General features: G+C 31.1%; 2 protein-coding genes across 6 annotated transcripts in view; both read right to left on the minus strand.

The window, feature by feature from the left end:
* Positions 1-8,712: 8,712 nt before the first annotated feature.
* The window catches only part of LOC127712168 (uncharacterized), an 87,107-nt gene continuing 75,469 nt past the window's right edge, over positions 8,713-20,350 (minus strand). For all 3 annotated transcript variants that reach the window (XM_052218463.1, XM_052218462.1, XM_052218464.1), the window contains exon 2: positions 8,713-13,451. In XM_052218463.1, the coding sequence (XP_052074423.1) occupies positions 11,115-12,209 (1,095 nt within the window). In that variant the 5' untranslated portion in view covers positions 12,210-13,451 and the 3' untranslated portion in view covers positions 8,713-11,114. The remainder of the gene's footprint in view (positions 13,452-20,350) is intronic.
* The window catches only part of LOC127712160 (repetitive organellar protein-like), an 84,938-nt gene continuing 79,047 nt past the window's right edge, over positions 14,460-20,350 (minus strand). For all 3 annotated transcript variants that reach the window (XM_052218444.1, XM_052218445.1, XM_052218446.1), the window contains one exon: positions 14,460-15,829. In XM_052218444.1, the coding sequence (XP_052074404.1) occupies positions 15,785-15,829 (45 nt within the window). In that variant the 3' untranslated portion in view covers positions 14,460-15,784. The remainder of the gene's footprint in view (positions 15,830-20,350) is intronic.

Raw genomic sequence — 20,350 nt, forward strand, 5'->3', positions numbered from 1 at the left:
TTTGATGAAATCAAACAAAGTTAAATTTTGGACCCTTTGGACCTCAATGTGGACCAATTTAAAAACGGGGCCCAAAATCCAAAAACTTAATACACGGTTAGATTCAGCATATTAAAGAACCCCAAGAATTCAAGAATAAAACCCCATTGAAATTGATCAAGAAATAAGCAATTTATACGAAGTATCTTCTTTTGCACAATACTGTGCAATTGAATATTTCTTGCTATTGCGCAATACTGTACAATTGACAATTTCTTGCTATTGCGCAATATTGTGCTATTGGATATTTCTTGCTATTGCGCAATACTGTGCAATTGAAGATTTCTTGCTATTGCGCAATACTGTGCAATTGAAGATTTCTTGCTATTGTGCAATACTGTGCAATTGAAAATTTCTTGCTATTGCACAATACTTATTAGATAATAATTTACACATCCTGTTTGGTGTGTATCTCCTACCATATCATTATTATTTGCTTTTAAATATTAATCAGAAATAACCAACTTAAAATGGAAAATTTTAAAAGAAAAAAAAAAAGGAAAAAAAGAAAAAAAAAGAAAAAAAAAAAATCCCCCCCCAAATTTTTTGAACCCCCTTATGATTCATCACCCCCAAACTCAATCCCAGCCTTCCCTTTGTGGTATGGTACCTTGCAGTACAATTTCAGAGAGATCCATACACTTGAACACAAGTTATTGTCTGGAAACTAGAAAAATGCTTATTTTTAGCCCCTTTTTGGCCCCCAATTCCTAAACGTTTCGGGCAATTACCCCCAAACTCAATTCCAGCTTTCCCTTTGTGATATGGAACCTTGTAGTACAATTTCAGAAATATCCAAACACTTACACACAAGATATTGTCATGAAACTAGAAAAATGCTTGTTTTTTGCCCCTTTTTTGGCCCCTAATTCCTAAAATTTTGAGGCATTTACCCCCAAAATCAATTACAGCCTTTCCTTTGTGATATGGAACCTTGTGGTACAATGTCAGAGAGATCCACACACTTACACACAAGTTATTGTCTGGAAGTTACAAAAATGCTTATTTTTGGCCCCTTTTTGGCCCCTAATTCCTTAACTGTTGGTACCATATCCCAACCTTCCTTTCGTGGTATTGAACCTTATGGTAAAATTTCATGGAGATCCATTCACTTAAACTAAAGTTAGAGTGCGAAAACCAATGTGTCTTCGGACGACGCCGGACGACGACGACGCCAACGTCATACCAATATACGACCAAAAAATTTTTAATTTTTGCGGTCGTATAAAAACCAGCAAAATACTTCTCTAAAATCAGATATCATGTTATATCTATTTCCATATTATAATCAAATTTAATTAATAGTTGTTAATATTGTTTCTTTCATGTGTCAAAAAATAATACAGATCTGCAACTTATCTATCAATGTCAAAAACTTTATCTCATAATAAAAATAGATTATTATCTAATCAAAAACAAGTTTAGATTCAGCACTTAAACAACCCTATATATATTTAATTTATGTTCAAATATAACACACACAATCTGATTAATTTTCCCAGGGGACCTGCCCTTTATTTCATATGATTTGTTTTTTTGTCCCATACAAGGATATATATGGTTTAGGGGTGGGGATCTCAACCATTTACAAGTTCTTAAACAGGAAGAAGGTGGGAATGACCTCAAGGAACTCACCTTTTATTTCATTTCATTTGTTTTATTGTAACATACAAGAATATATATGGTTTCGCCGTGGGGATCTTGACCATTTACAAGTTTTCAAAAAAAAGGAGAGTAGGGGTTACCCCAGGGGACTTCCCCTAAATTTAATTTGCTTTAATTTATTGTCCCATTCAAGTACATATATGGTTTAGGGGTGGGGATCTCAACCGTTTACAAGTTTTCAAAAAGAAGGGGGTACGGTTTACCCCCGTGGACTTCCCCTATATTTCATGATTTGATATATTGTCCCATACAAGAATATATATGGTTTCTGGGTGGGAATCTTGACCGTTTACAAGTTATCAAAAAAAAGGGGGGTAGGGGTTACCCCAATGGACTTCCCCTATATTTCAATCAGAAAACAGTAAATTTTCAAATAAATCTGTCACTCCAATGTTTATCATATGCTAAAATATTTCAAAGATCTAATTAATAATGAAAATAAATCATTATCATATGCTGAAATATTTAAAATATCTAATTGAACAGAACTATGGTTGTTTAACATAGTACTCTAACATAATTAATAATGTAATAATCTTCAAAATGTCTAATGATATAGTTTATAATCATTACCATTTAGGAAATAGATAATTTTCAAATAAATCTGTCACTCCAATTTTTATTCAGAGATAAAACAAATCATAAAAAGATAACAACAGTAAAATATTTAAAAATTATACTTTTGGATATTAAAAATGAAGATAACTCACAAAGGAGATATACTAAAATCTTGAAAATTAATAGAGACCTTCATTAAGTCCCAGGAAACAACATATTTAAATTTGAAAAAAATTTGTTAAAGCGTTTTCATGTTATTGTGCGGACGCTGTTTGGCAGCCGCCAGAGCCGCCCAGCCGCCTGCCGTATATTACCATTTTAATAACCGATATTTCCTTCGAAAATCCGGTTAAAAATGAAAAATTTCCTTTCGTCCGCTCCAAAACTTATTTCACCCAGGGCCTGCATAATGTTGGAAATGCCTTTAAATGTATTTTTTTTAAAACCCTTCAAAAAAAATTTGGGCAAGCACCGACTAACCTGCCTGATCTGGGGGGAATTCACCCAATATAAGTATGCTGAAAGTATATGCTATTAATTCTACTTGGCCCAGTAGATTAAGAGGAGAAGATTTTTTGTTAAAGATTACAATGATTTAAAAAAAATAGTAAAAAAAAAATGACTTTAAAGGGCAATAACCCCATAAGAGGTCAATTGAGAATTTTGGTGATGTGACTTGTTTGTAGATCTTACGTTACTGAACATTCTTGCTGTTTACAGTTTATCTCTATCTATCATAATATTCAAGAAAATAACGAAAAACAGCAAAATGTCCTTAAAATTACCATTTCAGGGGCAGCAACCCAACAAGGGGTTGTCTGATTCGTCTGAAAATTTCAAGCCAGATAGATCTTGACATGATGAACATTGTTAAAAACTGCATTTTACCCCCATGTTCTATTTTTAGCCAGGGGGGCCATCTTGGTTAATGGGCGAAATCATTGACTACATCTTTTAAACTACATACCCTAAGGATGATTTAGGCCAAGTTTGGTTTAATTTGGCCCAGTAGTTTAGGAAAAGACGATTTTTGTAAAAGATAACAAAAATTAACGAAAAATGTGAAAATTTACTTTAAACGGCAATAACTCCTTAAGGGGTCAATTGACAATTTTGGTCACATTGACTTATTTGTAGATCTTACTTTACTGAACATTCCTGCTGTTTACAGTTTATCTCTTTCTATAATATCGAAGATAACCAAAAACTGCCAAATTTTCCTAAAATTACCATTTCAGGGGCAGCAGCCCATGTCAGATTTGCTCTAATTGCTTTCGTTACAGAGATATAAGCCAAACTGCATTTTACCCCCTCATGTTCTATTTTTAGCCATGGCGGCCATCTTGGTTGATGGGTGGGGTCATCAGATACATTTTTTAAACTGGATACCCTAAGGATGATTAAGGCCAAGTTTGGTTTAATTTGGCCCAGTAGTTTCAGAGGAGAAGATTTTTGTAAAAGATAACGATGATGACAGACGATGACGACGGACGACGGACGCCAAGTGATGACCCTATGGGTCAGGTGAGCTAAAAATGAAAATAAATATTTTCAAAATTTTGCTCTTGTACTGTATTTTGGACATTAACTATTAACAATTTCAAAATTTCAGAAAATTCCATTAATTTTTGACAAAGTTATTGATGACTGAACAACTTTAACCTCAGATTGAATCTGAATGTTAACTGTAAAAAAACCTAAGTCCATTAATCAATAAAATACGGAAAAATGAAAATAAATATTTTTAAAATTTTGCTCTGGATACTGTATTCTGGTCATTAACAAACTTCTGTCTAAATTTCATAAAATTCCATGAAGGATTAACAAAATGATGGATGTCTAAAAAACTTTAACCACAAACTGACCTAAATGTTGACACCACCCACGCTGAAGCCAACCCCGGAATCTAGGATTGCTATGTCTGGCTTCCGTGACATAAATGTTGCAGAATCGACAATAAAACGCTTCGCTGGGCGCAGCTTGATACGACCACAGAGGTCGAACCCTGAACAGTTGGGGCAAGTATGGACACAACATTCAAGCTTGATACAGCTCTGAATTTGGATTGTGATTAAATATTTGACACAGCATAGGTTTCTGACACAGAAAGAATGTGGTCTAAGAACTTGATTTTTTTTAATTTACCTATTATGGTCCAATGTCCAAAATCAAAATACATGGTTAGATTCAGCATATCAAAGAACCCCATATATTCAATTTTTGTTGAAATCAAAAAAAGTTTAATTTTGGACCCCAACTTGGACCAACTTGAAAACTGGGCCCATAATCAAAAATCTAAACACATGTTTAGATTCAGCATATCAAAGAACCCAAAGAATTCAATTTTTGTTAAAATCAAACTAAGTTTAATTTTGGACCCTTTGGACCTTAATGTAGACCAATTTAAAAAACAAGACACAAAATTAAAAATCTAAATACAGGGTTAGATTTGGAATATCAAAGAACCCCACTAATTCAATTTTTGATGAAATCAAACAAAGTTTAATTTTGGACCCTTTTGACCTCAATATGAACCAATTTGATAGCAGGGCCCACAAATAAACAATCTAAATACATGGTTAGATTCAGCATATCAAAGAACCCCATATATTCAATTTTTGTTGAAATCAAAAAAACTTTATTTTGGACCCCAACTTGGACCAACTTGAAAACTGGGCCCATAATAAAAAATCTAAACACATGTTTAGATTCAGCATATCAAAGAACCCCAAGAATTCAATTTTTGTTAAAATCAAACTAAGTTTAATTTTGGACCCTTTGGACCTTAATGTAGACCAATTTAAAAAACGGGACCCAAAATTAAAAATCTAAAAACACGGTTAGATTCAGCATATCAAAGAACCCCATATATTCATTTTTTGTTGAAATCAAACAAAGTTTAATTTTGGACCCCAATTTGGACCAACTTGAAAACTGGGCCAAAAATCAAAAATCTAAATACATGTTTAGATTCAGCATATCAAAGAACCCCATATATTCAATATTTGTTAAAATCAAAACAAAGTATAATTTTGGACCCTTTGGACCTTAATGTAGACCGATTTGAAAACTGGACCCAAATTTAAAAATCTAAATACACGGTTATATTCGGCAAAACAAATAAAGAAATGTGTCAAAGATTTTACAAATCTAATGCGCCATACTGTGCAATTAAAGATTACTTCTTGAAATTTTTCAATATTTGAAATTTGAAAAAAATATAATATTTGAAGAATAATTCTGTTAATTTCTGAAATCTGAAATGAGAAAAAATTGACCCTCCACAATTTCTTTTTACCCTCCCCCCCCCCCTTTTCCCCCAAAAAAATTCTTTCCCTCAAGATATGGTCATAATCTCAATTCAAATTTCCAATGGAGTTTGCAACCATAATTACCCATTTAAATTTACCATAGTGCTAACTTAAAGACCAAACAGCCTATTCAGTTCTACCAGTGATTTTTCCTTAAAATTTTGTGTGAAGGTATTTCATGATTTGAGGAACAAAATATGATAAAAAAAATTGGGGGTCACCGACTTAGTTTTGTCACTATAGCAACCTCAGTTTCGTGTTTTCCCGAATATTAACATGATATTTGCTTGTTATTTAAACTCTCAAAAAATCCCATTATATCAAACCTACAAGCATAGTTCTTGTTTCATGTTAAACAGTAGATTTGTGTCTATCAAATACAGGTTCAAGAGTTTAAGACTCTTATTGTTTTGATCTTAAAAAATATGATTTATTTCATTCCCGCCAAAAATAAAACGCAAGAATGAAAAACTTTTCAAGTATTAAAAAATATCTACCAGTGATTTTTTCATAAAAATTTCAAGAAGGAAAGTGCCATGTGTACTCTTCAAAATAAAGCAAAACAAGAGTGCACACGCTGAAATGTCTCGCCTTCTTTACTAATCATTTTTATTATGTTGATAGTCCTAAATATAAAGCTTTATTACAACTGTCACATAAACTTAACATTAACCAAGTAAACTAAACATTGACCAATGAACCATGAAAATGAGGTCAAGGTCAGATGAACCATGCTAGGCAGGCATGTACAGCTAACAATTCTTCCATACAACAAATATAGTTGACCTATTGTTTATAGTTTAAGAAAAACTTAACACTGAGCAATGCACCTTGAAAATGAGGTTAAGGTCAAATAAAACCTGCCTGACTGACATATAGATCATAAAATATTTCCATACACCAAATATAGTTGAACTATTGCATATAGTATTAGAAAAAAAGACCAAAACTAAAAAACTTAACTTTGACCACTGATCCATGAAAATGAGGTCAAGGTCAGATGACACCTGCCAGCTAGACATGTACACCTTACAATCATTCCATACACCAACTATAGTAGACCTATTGCATACAGTATAAGAAAAACAGACCAAAACACAAAAACTTAACACTGAGCAATGAACCTTGAAAATGAGGTCAAGGTCAAATAAAACCTGCGTGACTGACATATAGATCATAAAATATTTCCATACACCAAATATAGTTGAACTATTACATATAGTATTAGAAAAAAAGACCAAAACTCAAAAACTTAACTTTGACCACTGAACCATGAAAATGAGGTCAAGGTCAGATGACACCTGCCAGCTAGACATGTACACCTTACAATCATTCCATACACCATTTATAGTTGACCTATTGCATATAGTATAAGAAAAAAAGATCAAAACTCAAAAACTTAACTTTGACCACTGAACCATGAAAATGAGGTCAAGGTCACATGACACCTACCAGTTGGACATGTACACCTTACAATCATTCCATATACCAAATATAGTAGACCTACTGCTTATAGTATCTGATATATGGACTTGACCACGAAAACTTAACCTGGTTCACTGATCCATGAAATGAGGTCGAGGTCAAATGAAAATTGTCTGACGGGCATGAGGACCTTGCAAGGTACGCACATACTAAATATAGTTATCCTATTACTCATAATAAGAAAGAAATTTACATTACAAAAAATGTTGACTTTTTTTTTCAAGTAGTCACTGAACCATGAAAATGAGGTCAAGGACATTGGACATATGACAGACGGAAACTTCGTAACATAAGGCTTCTGTATACAAAGCTTTTAAGAAGTTAGCTAACTATCCCTATGTCGAGCTTTCTGCGACAAAAGTCGCAGGCTCGACAAAAATGTATATGTCACCGACCTTTCAAAAAAGTTATTATTAATTTTCATGTTTTTTTCTCGTTCGTTTTGAAGAAAAGAGTTGTCTTTCTTCAGAACATTGAATCTGACGTCATAGTACAAGTTTTCCTTGCTGGCGTACTGTTTGAAAAAAGTTGCAAATTGGACGTTTGAAACCCACATCTAAATTTTCAAGAATCAAAAATAACAACTATATTCACCTACTTTATTATCCGGTAATACAAGAGATCACATGTATGTATCAGTATCAGATCTCATGATGTTGTTGCCACACAAAGTTAACCTTCAGAATGAAAAATTGTTCGAAATAACCTTTCACGACGCTTTAGAAAGGAAAGTCTGTTTTTGTCCTCTCCCTCTCAATAGCAAAATCATTGAAAATAAAAAGAGAAATGAAAGATGACACTGGTTAACTTACAGACTATTTGACTATATTAAAACTAGATGTGTGGGTTTTTTTTGTCGCATCAATTTCAGAACTTCGCCCTAGCGCACTCTTTCGCTACTGTTGACAGACGGACAGACATTATCACGGACGGACTTCTTGATACCATTATGTGTCCCAACTAAGACGAGCGTATACAAATTATTCCATCTAGTTTGTGGATTCATTATTTCTGAATATTTAGAATATAAGAAAATTAAAATTAAAATTATAGGTGTATTGGTATAATATATGAATTAAAGTTTTTGATTCTAAAACGTTTTACATCCATTTAACCTATCATAAAATACGATCCCCGTTATTACTACCTCACGTGTTTTGAATAAACGAGACAGTAAATATAAAATACAAATAAGTTTTTAATTCAAAAATTGATTTAGAATCTAAGAAATAATTTTCCGTTGAAAACTATAAAGTATTTCTCAGAACAGGATGAAATATTAGGAATCTAAATAGCTCATTTGGAAATTAAAACAAAGACAAGGTTGTATGTATAGATCGCCGGCATTGAAAATCGAAATTTGTTTTCAATCTTTCCGGTCATTGTAGGTTTTTGAAAGTGAGAAATTTTATGTTGGATCTTATTCTTGAAGCAATTCCTGGTACCTTTGATAACTATTGTTTTTGTTATAAGTTAAATTTACAACAAGTTTAGTTTTAAAAACCGTAATTTTTTTATTTTAATTCACATTCGCTGAGTATATCAATTTCTTATATTTTTTGCCTTAAGCTTCTGTGAGATCAGGCGAAATCTTTATCATTTCTCCTTGAGACAATTTGAAATGAAACAAACGACAAAAGACAATGAACCTTTATCATTTTTATTTTTACATTAAGATTTTGTCAATTAAACAGTATAGATAAAATTTAACTTCATTGCAAGACCACCATTATTTTACGAGAATCTTAAAGAAATAAGTTAATCTCAACATGCATACTTTGCCAGTATATCAAAATTCTAGAAAGTATTGTTTATCGGCCTAACCTTTTGAAAACTTAGTTTTGAAAAACACATATTAAGTTAAAATTCTAAGCGCAAGTCATATAAATTTACCAGTGTAAAGTTACACGGGCGTACGAGATTTGCGCGGATTTAAAAAAAATTTTGATCTTTAATTTGCGCCGATTTGATTCTTTCAGTAGCGCCTATTTTATTTTTTTTATCACTAGCCCGATACTTTATTTGCTATACGAGTACGAGTAAATACATGTACATGTAGTAAACCTAGAATGTATATTGCATGGTAATATATGGATATAAATAGTGTTCCCTTATGTTTAAGATAATTTTGGTCATATTGTTCGAGAACTTCGTTTTGACACGAGAAAGAAAAGATAGTCTTCGTTATTGGCAAGTACAAGAAGTATAGAAAAGATAAAATGACAAGAAAGGAATATATCAGATGTGTGGCATATAAATTCTCGGCAAGATAATGATTCATTGTACTAGTATTACATTTTTATGGATTTAATTGTGGTGCTTTGAAATGCTGTAAATAGAATTTTACTCCGTGATTTTAGTGGATGAAAACAGAGTGCACAAATATCTTTTAAATTGACTTATCCTGTTCAAAAATTCTACTCCCACCTCCCTTTGTGAGTAGGGGACAACAGTTATATTCATGTTATAACTGACAATTCATAACAGATGTACAACTGGCTAACGGAAGAGGTTTATATGATAAATAAAAAAATAACTTTTACCTATAATTTACCTGTACACTATCGGCGCAAATGAAAGACAAAATCGGCGCAAGTGAAAGAAAAAAAGTGAAATGCAGATCGGCGCAAATGCAAAAAGTTGAGTTCAAAATTCATATTTTTATCATTATTTTTATTAGAACGGAGGTTACAGATAGTGTAGTATCTTTTGTGTCCATTTGTGTTTAATTTCCACTAGGTATCAGTGCGACGATTAATACCACTTTTCTTGGAAGATGTACTTTCACAATGTTGGAATCCGTGATAAACGCGAAATAGGACGTTATAATTTGACGTTTTTTCCATGGCTAGAAACTTTAGAGCTTTTATGTCACTACCAAGTTGCGTTAGTTGATGCGCATCAACAATAGGCTGTTTGGTCTTTAATCTATTTTATAATAGAATTTAAAATATAGTGTCAAATCTTTCATATGGATTTTTATGTAAAAAAAAAAGATGCAACATTTGCAGATATTTTTACCGTTATTTCCTTTATAAATATGCATTTCTTTAAACATAATTTAAAAGCAGTGTAAGGGAAGTAACCAAAACGTTGTATTTGGATTACCTCCCTTACACTGTTTTAAATTATCTTTTTTTTTTTTAAACTTTTTTTTTTTTTTTTTTTAATTTATCATATTTTATTGAAATCTGTACATTTGTTAGTGGAAAACATCAAGTACCGGTACCTTATCCCGGCCTCGTTAACATTAGTAAAATAACATATTTATACAGCTGTTAGTTTTTGTTAGTACTATACATACAATTTTCCATACTTAAAAAAATTATGTACCATGTCAGTAATATCAATAAACAAGCTTACCATTAAGATTATCAAACATATAATTATCTAATATAACAAATGCACAGGTTATAAAAAATATATAATTTGTGTTGTTTTAGTAGTAAAATATAAATATATATAAGATATTTCTGTAGATTTTTTAAATTCAAACAATGAAAAAAAACAAAAAAAATAAAAATAAAAAATAATTGAAAGATAGATAATCAGATGAATTTCAAAGAAATTAAAAGTTGTTTTGTTTGTTTTGGTTATTTATTTGCACAGATGAATCATGTAGTTTTTTCTCATATAAGAGACAATATATCATATGCACATTCTATGTCTATTAATTTATGTACACATATACAATGTAAAAAATAACTGATCATTCACTGAAAAGGATGGCAAAAGCATTCCAACTCTGGTCAAAAATATCTACTCTTTTATTTTTAACAGCAATTAATTTTTCAGTGCTGTATAAAGATTTTATTTTACTTTGCACTGCCTGCAATGTTAAAGCTTTCTTAAAATATTTGCAGTTGAAAATATATTGTTTTATTTGCAAATAAATCAAATTTGCAGCATTCCCCCTAAATGATTTTGTAATATCCCCAAACAGAAAATGTTTTATGGTAAATGGAACACTTATACCATTAGACAAAAACCATGAGTCAATTTCATCAATGAATGTTTGAACAATTTCACAATTCCAAAATAAATGTACAATAGTTTCTACTTCTTCTTGGCAAAATGTACAATTTGGATTGTGACATTAATTTTATTCAAAAATTTATTTGTACCTAGAATATGCTGATTTATTCTATATTGTAACCACTGCAGTTTGGTATTTTTTGTGACTACAAAAGGTAATTTGAAAATTATTCTCCATTCATTTTCATCTACATTTAAAATTTGATCCCATTTTTTCTGACCCGTTGAAACTATATTATTTCTAATTAATAGTGAATACATGTCTTTAGTTCCCCTTGAGCTTTTAAAAAAAATCTTGGCAAATGAAGGAATAAATGGAGTGACTAGTTTATAATTATCAAAAACATAGCCCTTTCTTGCATTCTTTACAGCAGAAATTATGCTGTTGTATTTCATAACATTTCTGTCAACTTTAAATGTTTCTTCTAACTGTTCCAAACTGAGAATTTTTCCAGCATCTGATATAATGTCATTAATGAAAACTATACCTTTATTAAACCAGTTTTTATAAAATACAGGTTTATTTTCTATTTTTATACAATTATTCATCCACAGTGGGCTTGACAAAAAATATTCCCACGTATTGTTTTCATCTTTATCAATGATAATGTCCCATGCATGGAATACATCAAGCCAAAATTTATTTTTCATATTTACTTTAATGTTTGACAGATAACCATTTCCAAATTTAAATAATTTTTCTTGATTTATTATGGAAAATAAAACATTTTTCCATTTATTGTCAGATTGGAAAAGTTTTCTAACCCATGTAGATTTGAGGGCTGTGATAAAGGAGCTAAGGTTGATCATTTTCAATCCACCTTCACTGTAATCTTTTTGCAACAGCTCTTTCTTGACTCTATGAACAGGTGAATTCCAAATAAATTTTAAAATAAGCTCATTGATCTTTTTCACAAGTTCTTGATTTGGATTTGGCAATGTAATTATAAGGTGATTAAGGACAGGTAAAATCAGAGTTTTCACAACTGTAATTTTACCTATTACTGTAAGATTTCTTTTTGACCATATCTTAATTAGATTTTTTATCTGCAAAATCCTCTCATTATAATTAATGTTAATAATTTTATCAAGATCAACATCAAAATTTATACCCATTAACTTAAAAGATGTTGTACCCCAGGATAAATTTCTGTTTGGACAAAGTTTATCACTACAATATTTTTTACTCCCAATCCAAACTACCTGTGTTTTAGAAATGTTTATATTTAGCCCTGAAAGTTTTGCATACCAATCTAATTCATTTAAAGTTTCATTTAAGGACTGTTCACTTCCATCTAAAATAAGTGAAGTATCATCTGCAAACTGTGATAACTTATGTTCTATCCTAGTCACAGTTATACCAGTAATATTTCTATTCCCCCGTATTCGAATTGCCAAAATTTCTGCACAAATAATAAAAAGGTAAGGTGATAAGGGATCCCCTTGTCTACAGCCACGTCCTATTTGAAAAAAGTCTGAAAGATTTCCCCCCTGAATGACTGCAGATGAGATATTATTATAAAATACTTTAACCCAGTTAATAATAGATTCACCAAAATTGAAAAATTGCAACACTGACACCAGAAAGTCCTAAGATAGAGAATCAAATGCTTTTTCAAAATCAATTAAAAGCAATAAACCTGGAATGTTATGTTCTTCTGTATACTGTAAAAGATCATAAATTAATCTTATGTTATCCCCAATAAAACGTCCACTGATAAAGCCAGTTTGATCTAAATCAATCAGTTTGTCTAAAAACTTTTTTAAATCTACTAGCAATAACCCCTGAACTTATTTTGTATACAGTATTCAGCAAGGAGATAGGTCTCCAATTTTTGAGTAAATGTCTTGGTTTATTGTCTTTTGGTAAGCATGTAATGATTCCCTGCCTTTGAGTCACTGATAAGTGTCCTAAATTTGACCCATAATTTAAAGATTTAACAACAAAAGATTTCAAATCATTCCAGAAAAACTTTTAAATTATCTTAATTGTTCATTAACCATTACTTCATACATAATTTAAAAGCAGTGTAAGGGAGGTAATTTCAATGAAGTATTTGATTTATCTCCCTTACACTGCTTTAAATTATGTTTTGTACTCAAGTATTTGTCCATTAACCAGGACAACCTTGTTTTTCCCCTTTTTTGCCCCTAATTCCTAAACGGTTTGAGCCATAACCCCCCAAAGCAAATCCTAACCATCCCTTTGTGGTATGGAAACTTGTAGTATAATTTCAGAGAGATCCATACACCGTTCCACAGTTATTGTCTGGAAACTAGAAAATGCTTATTTTTGGCCCCTTTATGGCCCCTAATTCCTTAACTGTTGGTACCATAACCCCCAAAATCAATCCCAACCTTTCTTTTGTGGTATTTAACCTTATGGTAAAATTTCAAAGAGATCCATTCACTTAAACTAAAGTTAGAGTGCGAAAACCAATGTGTCTTCGGACGAGGACGACGACGCCGACAACGCCAACGTCATACCAACAAATTTTTGCGGTCGTATTAAAATGAAAATGAAGTGTGTTGCAAATTGTTTGATAATACATGGCAGGATTTCCTGCATCTTTAGATGGATCCAAGAGTTTGAGGATTTTTTCTTAGAGGGTAGCTGTATGAAAGAATTAGTATATATTCATGATATCCTTGGTGTAAAAAAAGTGTAATATTGTTTGTTTTATATTTCGGCTTTTTGTTTTATCATCTATTAGCATGTCTTCAGATCTCAACAGTGCACTCCTGAGTTTAATTCTTTGCTGTTCCTGATGTTATTTGAAACCTTTTTTTGGTTTTTGTGCAGCATCTTAATTTTAGTAATTACATATGATGTTTTCTTTGTAGGTCAAGTAAACTTTTCTTGTCTCTTTTTGAAGGATTTACTTTGTTTCCTGTACTATTTATATATTTTATTGTTTGAAAAAACTGCATCTTTTTGAACAATCTGTTTCTTTTTCTAATCAGTGCACAATTTTATTTCTTATTTGCCCATGGTAATTTCTTTTTTTGCATTGTTGATCAGTTTGGTTGGAATGGAATTTTCCATGATTTTCAATACAATTTTTTTCACAAGTTTCCAAAAGTTTGTCCATTGTAAGCTTTTGTTTATTTGGATTTTTTTTTTGTGCCCTTCAAGGGTTTAAGCTGGATTCAATTTACAGTAAACTTTGTTATGTGCACACTGAAATAGCCATCATATATTTACCAAAAGGAAATTATACAAGCAAAATATCTATTTTGATGAAATGTTTCAGCAATTCAACATTGTCTGAGGTTTTACAATCCAAAATTTGTTAGTGTTTACACAAGATTAATGATTAACAACTTGGAACTGCAGGAAATTGTCCAAATATAAAAAGGAAAATGCTGCTTTAAAATGATTTTATTTCTTATAAGTAAATAAATAAAAATATAAAAATAAATTAACAATTCGACATAAAGTATTGCCCTATTCAATATATTCTCTTCAAATTCTGATCTATGAAAATAAAAATATTCTGGTTGTATCCATTTAAACAAGAGTAATCATGCTGAAGTATCTCAGCTGCATTTGTGCTTAAGACTGAATGAAATATTGAATTGTTTATCAATGAACCAATAAAATGAGTAACTAAGGTAACTATTACAGTTAAGAAAGATGAGGACTTTGTAAAAAAAAACTAAGTCCATTTATCAGTAAAATACAAAAAAAAATGAAATTTTGCTCTGGATACTTTATTTTGGTCCTTAACAAGCTTCTGTCTAAATTTCATAATATTCCATGAAGGTTTGACAAAGTTATTGATGACTGAAAAACTTTAACCTCAGACTGAGCTTGTTAACTGTAAAAAACTATTTTCTCATTGTTGAAGACTGTACGGTTGCCTATAATTACTAACATCCACTTCATTTGAACTTTGGTGGATAGTTGTCTCATTGGCAATCACACCAGATATCCATATTTTTATATAAGTCCATTTATCAGTAAAGTACAGAAAAATGAAAATAAAGATTTTCAAAATTTAGCACTGGAAAAAAACTTTTTACCACAGACTGAACCTAAATGTTGACACTGTTGACGTGGACAACGGAATCTAGGATCCCTATGTCTCAGGCTCGACAAAAATGACCAAGTCAACATATTAAGAAACAAAGAGGATAGCAGGTTATAGGTTATTTTAGTAAAATAAGTTCACTACTAGGCTGTACAAACAACTTCCTAATATATCAACCTAAAATCATTTTCTACTTGCTGTATATATCACAGGAAAATGTGAAATTTCTCTCCATAAATATATAAACATAGCTAATTCAGTCAAGTATAGGAAAAATTACCGCCAAAATCAAATGACATGCAGTTATATTAAAACTGTATGTCAATAAAGTAAATTCAAAGGGACTTCATTTTGAAATACACAAATAATGCAAATAAACTCCAATGAACATAGATTTATATGGAATAATCAAAATGCCCTGAACTGTTAAAAACAATCAAAGCTATAAAAGGGTAATCATTTTTGTAAATTATGTTTTTCTCTTATAACATTTTATTTTTTTGGCTAGAACAGACAAAACTTTGAATAGTAATATTAACTAAGCACATTATTTTGATATTGAAAGTTCCAATGACAATGAGTAGACTGGCGTGCTCTGCATTTTTCTTGAAAATAAGTATATTTTTGCAAACCGTGTTTAAGATTATGAAAATTTCCTTATTTTATTTCATCCTTACATTCACCATTTTTCTTATCTTCTTCCTAAAAATAAAATGAAAATGAAAGTAAATACAAGAAAAAGTATTAGATTCTCTGAGGTTCCTTCAGATTCACCTAACTTAAAAAGTCTGCATTGAACAATTAACTATGGATTCATGGTGAACTTGTTTACCTGGATTTTGTAGGTAAATGTGAATTAAACTTTCTGACTTTGCATTTTTGCATGAAATTGATACAATGCAACAAGAATATTTGGGTTGAATGGAAACTGTGTGGGTCAAACCCTTTTCTTGCAGATAATTTTTTAAGAGTTTTTGTCTATCCATTATAGTTTTCAAGATAATAGGCAACTATGAAAAAAATAGTTACAATTGTAATTTAGAGTCAATTTCAATCATCAATCTGACTTATTTGTCGAACAATCTGTCGATACCTGTATCTTGGCATTGCACAAGGTCATGTTTTTCTCTGACTGTTAATGACATCTTTACACTAAATCCATTGAATGTTGGATGTGTACTGATTGATATTTTAGTCCTAGATCACAGGCACTTGTCTCTGAAAAAAATCCTATATACCTTCATATAACATTAAGGTATATAGGATTTTTTTCAGAGACAAGTGCCTGTGTCTTAGATGCATGATTTTTTTTATTAGTTGTTCTTGGCTTTGAACTAGCTGTCAGTAACTGCGAGTACTCTCAGATCTGTACTTAGTGTCTTTTTATTGTCGAGATGTATAAGTACCCTGTGGCGTCCACCCCGTGTTTTTGTTAGATGTATTTCTGTTTTGGATCAATCTGATGATTTAAGACCTTTTTAACTGATTTTTATAGTTTGTTCTTATGTTGTACTGTTACACCACTGTCCAAGGTAAGGGTGAGGGTTGGCGCAGAGGTCAAACCCTGAACAGTTGGTACAAATTTGGACACAATATTCAAGCTTGATACTGTTTGAATTTGGATTGTGATTAAATTTTTGACATAATATAGATTTCTGACACAAAATAAATGTGGCCAAAGATCTTACAAATCTATTGTGCAATACTGTGCAATTGAAGATTTCTTCTTGAAACTTTTCAAAAATTCAAAATTTGAAAAATTTTGAAAAAAAAATATGAATCCTCTAAAAAGATTGGAAAAAAAAATCCCCCCCCCCCCCCCCCCAATTTTTTTAAACCCCCCTTTGAGCAATAACCCCAAAACTCGATCCCAGCCTTTCCTTTGTAGTATGGAACCTTGTAGTACAATTTCAGAGAGATCCATACACTTAAACACAAGTTATTGTCTGGAAACTCGAAAAATGCTTGTTTTTGGCCCTTTTTTGGCCCCTTATTCCTACATATTTGGGCAATTAACCCCAAACTCAATCCTAGCTTTCCCTTTGTGATGTGGAACCTTGTGGTACAATGTCAGAGAGATCCATACACTTACACACAAGTTATTGCCTGGAAACTAGAAAAATGCTTGTTTTTGGCCCCTTTTTGGCCCTTAATTCCTAAACTGTTGGCCCCATAACCCCTAAAATAAATCCCAACCTTCTACTTTTGGTATTAAACATCTTGTACAATTTCAGAGCAATCGAAATACTTATACACAAGTTATTATCCTGAAACTAGAAAAATGCTTGTTTTGGTCCCCTAATTCCTGAACGGTTGGGACCATCATCCCCAAAATCAATCCCAACCTTCTTTTTGTGGTATTGAACCTTCTTAAAAAATTTCATAGAGATCCATTCACTTAAAGTAAAGTTATTGTCCGGAAACCAATGTGTCTTGGGACGACACAGACGACGACATCATACCATTATACGATCCCAAAAAATTTTTTGCTGTCGTATAAAAATAAATCTTGTCTCTGTCTCTGACCGTTTATGACTGATAAGTCATTATTTGCAAAAATAAATAATAGTTGATGTGTTTATAGATTATGATAAGCTATTTTAATAACGGACTTTCTGCATTAAGTGATTTAAGAGTTTCAACTTAACAAGGTTAATAGACTTAAGGCACTAATGCTAATAGTGAGTAAAATTTAGTTCATTCCTTCAGTATTATTTCTTTCAAATGTAAGTGTGCATAAGGGAACTTTGACATTTGAAATCTGACTATCAATCAAAAAGTTCTGTATTTATAAATATGTTCATAAAATATTAAAAATTTTCATTTATTAATTTTTTATTTAATAAACAAAATATAAACTAATAAAGAGCAGGTCAGTGATATTGTTTACAAATTAGACAAAGATTATGCAATCATCAAAACAGTCCTCCGTTCGGTAGAGATTATATTCTCCGATTCAGTGTTAGTTACACAATAAAACTGTCAGATTTGGCTCGAGTCATTATTTGTTACCTTTTTTCCTTAATTGATTTTCTGTATGGATCACTGGTGTTGTTTTAACATTTTCACAATAAAAATGAGGTTATATATAGGGAAACCAGGTGAACGTTCATGTACAGTTGTAAATTCTTGGAAAAAATTATTTTAAGGTTTTTATATCAATTTAAGCTACATTTGTATTCGCGTGTATTCTTTTTTCGCAAAAATATCCCTACCCCGAAATTCGTGAAAATAAATACACCGCGAAAAAAGTACATATACAGTAGTAGCCTTTATAATTTTAACATTTTTTAAATAAAAGTTTTAGAAACTGTTTTAGATGTCAAAAAGTAATTATTCTAATGTGATATGTATCAGCTGTTTTGTTTTAATCTTTATTGTTATAATTTTATTTCAATTTGTATACTAAAAAAATGCTGAAAATGAAAATGAAAGTACACATTGAACCTGTTTGATATTTCATGTATTTAAGCATGCAATAACCATCTTAGTCCTATACAAGCACTGGACCTGATCTTTTTTGAATTTATATCCTTCTATGGAGAAGATGTACACGAGAACCAAGAGGGAAAACTGTAGTTTAAATAGGGTGAAGCTGCTACCCAAGAAAGGTTGGTTTTCTTATCATGCAATAGTGATTTAAGCCCTCAAAATCCTGGCTATATATTACAATAAAATGACTAAGTTCAACAACCCGTCATTTGTGGAAAATTTCAAGAAAATCAAAATCAGTGTGTATTGTCAGAACACCCTACATAATAAAAAGTTTTTGCTTGAAAAAGTTCTGTGATAGGAGTTAGCCGGACAAACCGTATACCCTATGAGGGATAGAGGGAGAGGGGTTAAACAATATGCCCCCCAACATTTTGTTGAAATGGCATAAATGCTTGTTATTGCACTGTGTGTAAAATTCAATTCAAGGTCTTTTAAAAGAGAATTGAAGTTCCATTAAATTATGTCAATAGTAATTATTCTAATATCATATGTATCAGCTGTTTTGTTTTAAATCTTTATTGTTATAAATTTATTCGTATTCTAAAAAAATGCTGAAAATATGTTTACTAGTTTTCAAAATGTGTTCTTTAACATATACTTTTTTTATTGTTAATTTCATAGTGCATAATTGTTAGTAAAGTCACAAGATATTTGAAAGGAAATTTTTATATAATAAAATGCTCTGAGGGGTGCAGCTTGATATGACCACAGAGGTCGAACCCTGAACAGTTGTGGCAAGTATGGACACTACATTCAAGCTTGATACTGCTCTGAATTTGGATTGTGATTAAATATTTGACACATCATAGGTTTCTTACACAGAATAAATGTGTAAACGAACTGAAAAATTTGAAATTGGATTTAAACCTATTATGGTCCAATATCCAAAATCTGAATACACTGTTAGATTCAGCATATTGAAAACTCCAAGAATTTAATTTTTGATGAAATCAAACAAAGCTTAATTTTGAACCCTTTGGACCTCAATGTGGACCAATTTGATAACAGGGCCCAAAATCCAAAATCAAAATACAAGGTTAGATTCAGCATATCAAAGAACCATATATTCAATTTGTGGACCCCGATTTGGACAGATTCAGCATATCCAAGTACACCAAGAATTTAATTAGTTTATTTATATATATATTAATGGACAATATGAGCTAAGTTTTTAAAGGGGTTCGCTTCATAAAAAAAAACTATATATATATAGCATTCTGAAAAGTAATTTATACAGAATAACAAACAAACAAACCTATCACGAAGTTCTTCAAAAAAATTACCAAAAAATTAAAAAAACAATTTCCAAAATATCATTCCCCAGTAATACAGTCCTACAGTTATCCATGAGAAATCGCATCAAAATGATGATGGATTTAAAATCAGCTTATCAGCCACAACACTTAGAAAACACAAAATTTTCAAATAAATTTGTCATTCCAATTATGAGTGTGTTAGTTGATGAATGCCATAGGTTTGTTTTCTTGATAATAGGTGGTAATTGCTGCATGAATGAATTAATAGTAAATACACAACACTTATCCATATTCATAAATGTGAATATTTAGTTAATTACAAATGTAAATATGTAATACAAATTGTGTGTAGTTTTTATAGGAAGAAAAATAAAAATTTCATTTTTTTTTAAATAATAATAATTATAATACATGTAATAATAATTCTGTATTTAAAGAGGGTTACACAGTTAGCTGTAAAACTAATCTTCCC

This window comes from Mytilus californianus, unplaced genomic scaffold, assembly GCF_021869535.1.
Source record: "Mytilus californianus isolate M0D057914Y unplaced genomic scaffold, xbMytCali1.0.p SCAF_8, whole genome shotgun sequence".
NCBI classification, from domain to species: domain Eukaryota; kingdom Metazoa; phylum Mollusca; class Bivalvia; order Mytilida; family Mytilidae; genus Mytilus; species Mytilus californianus.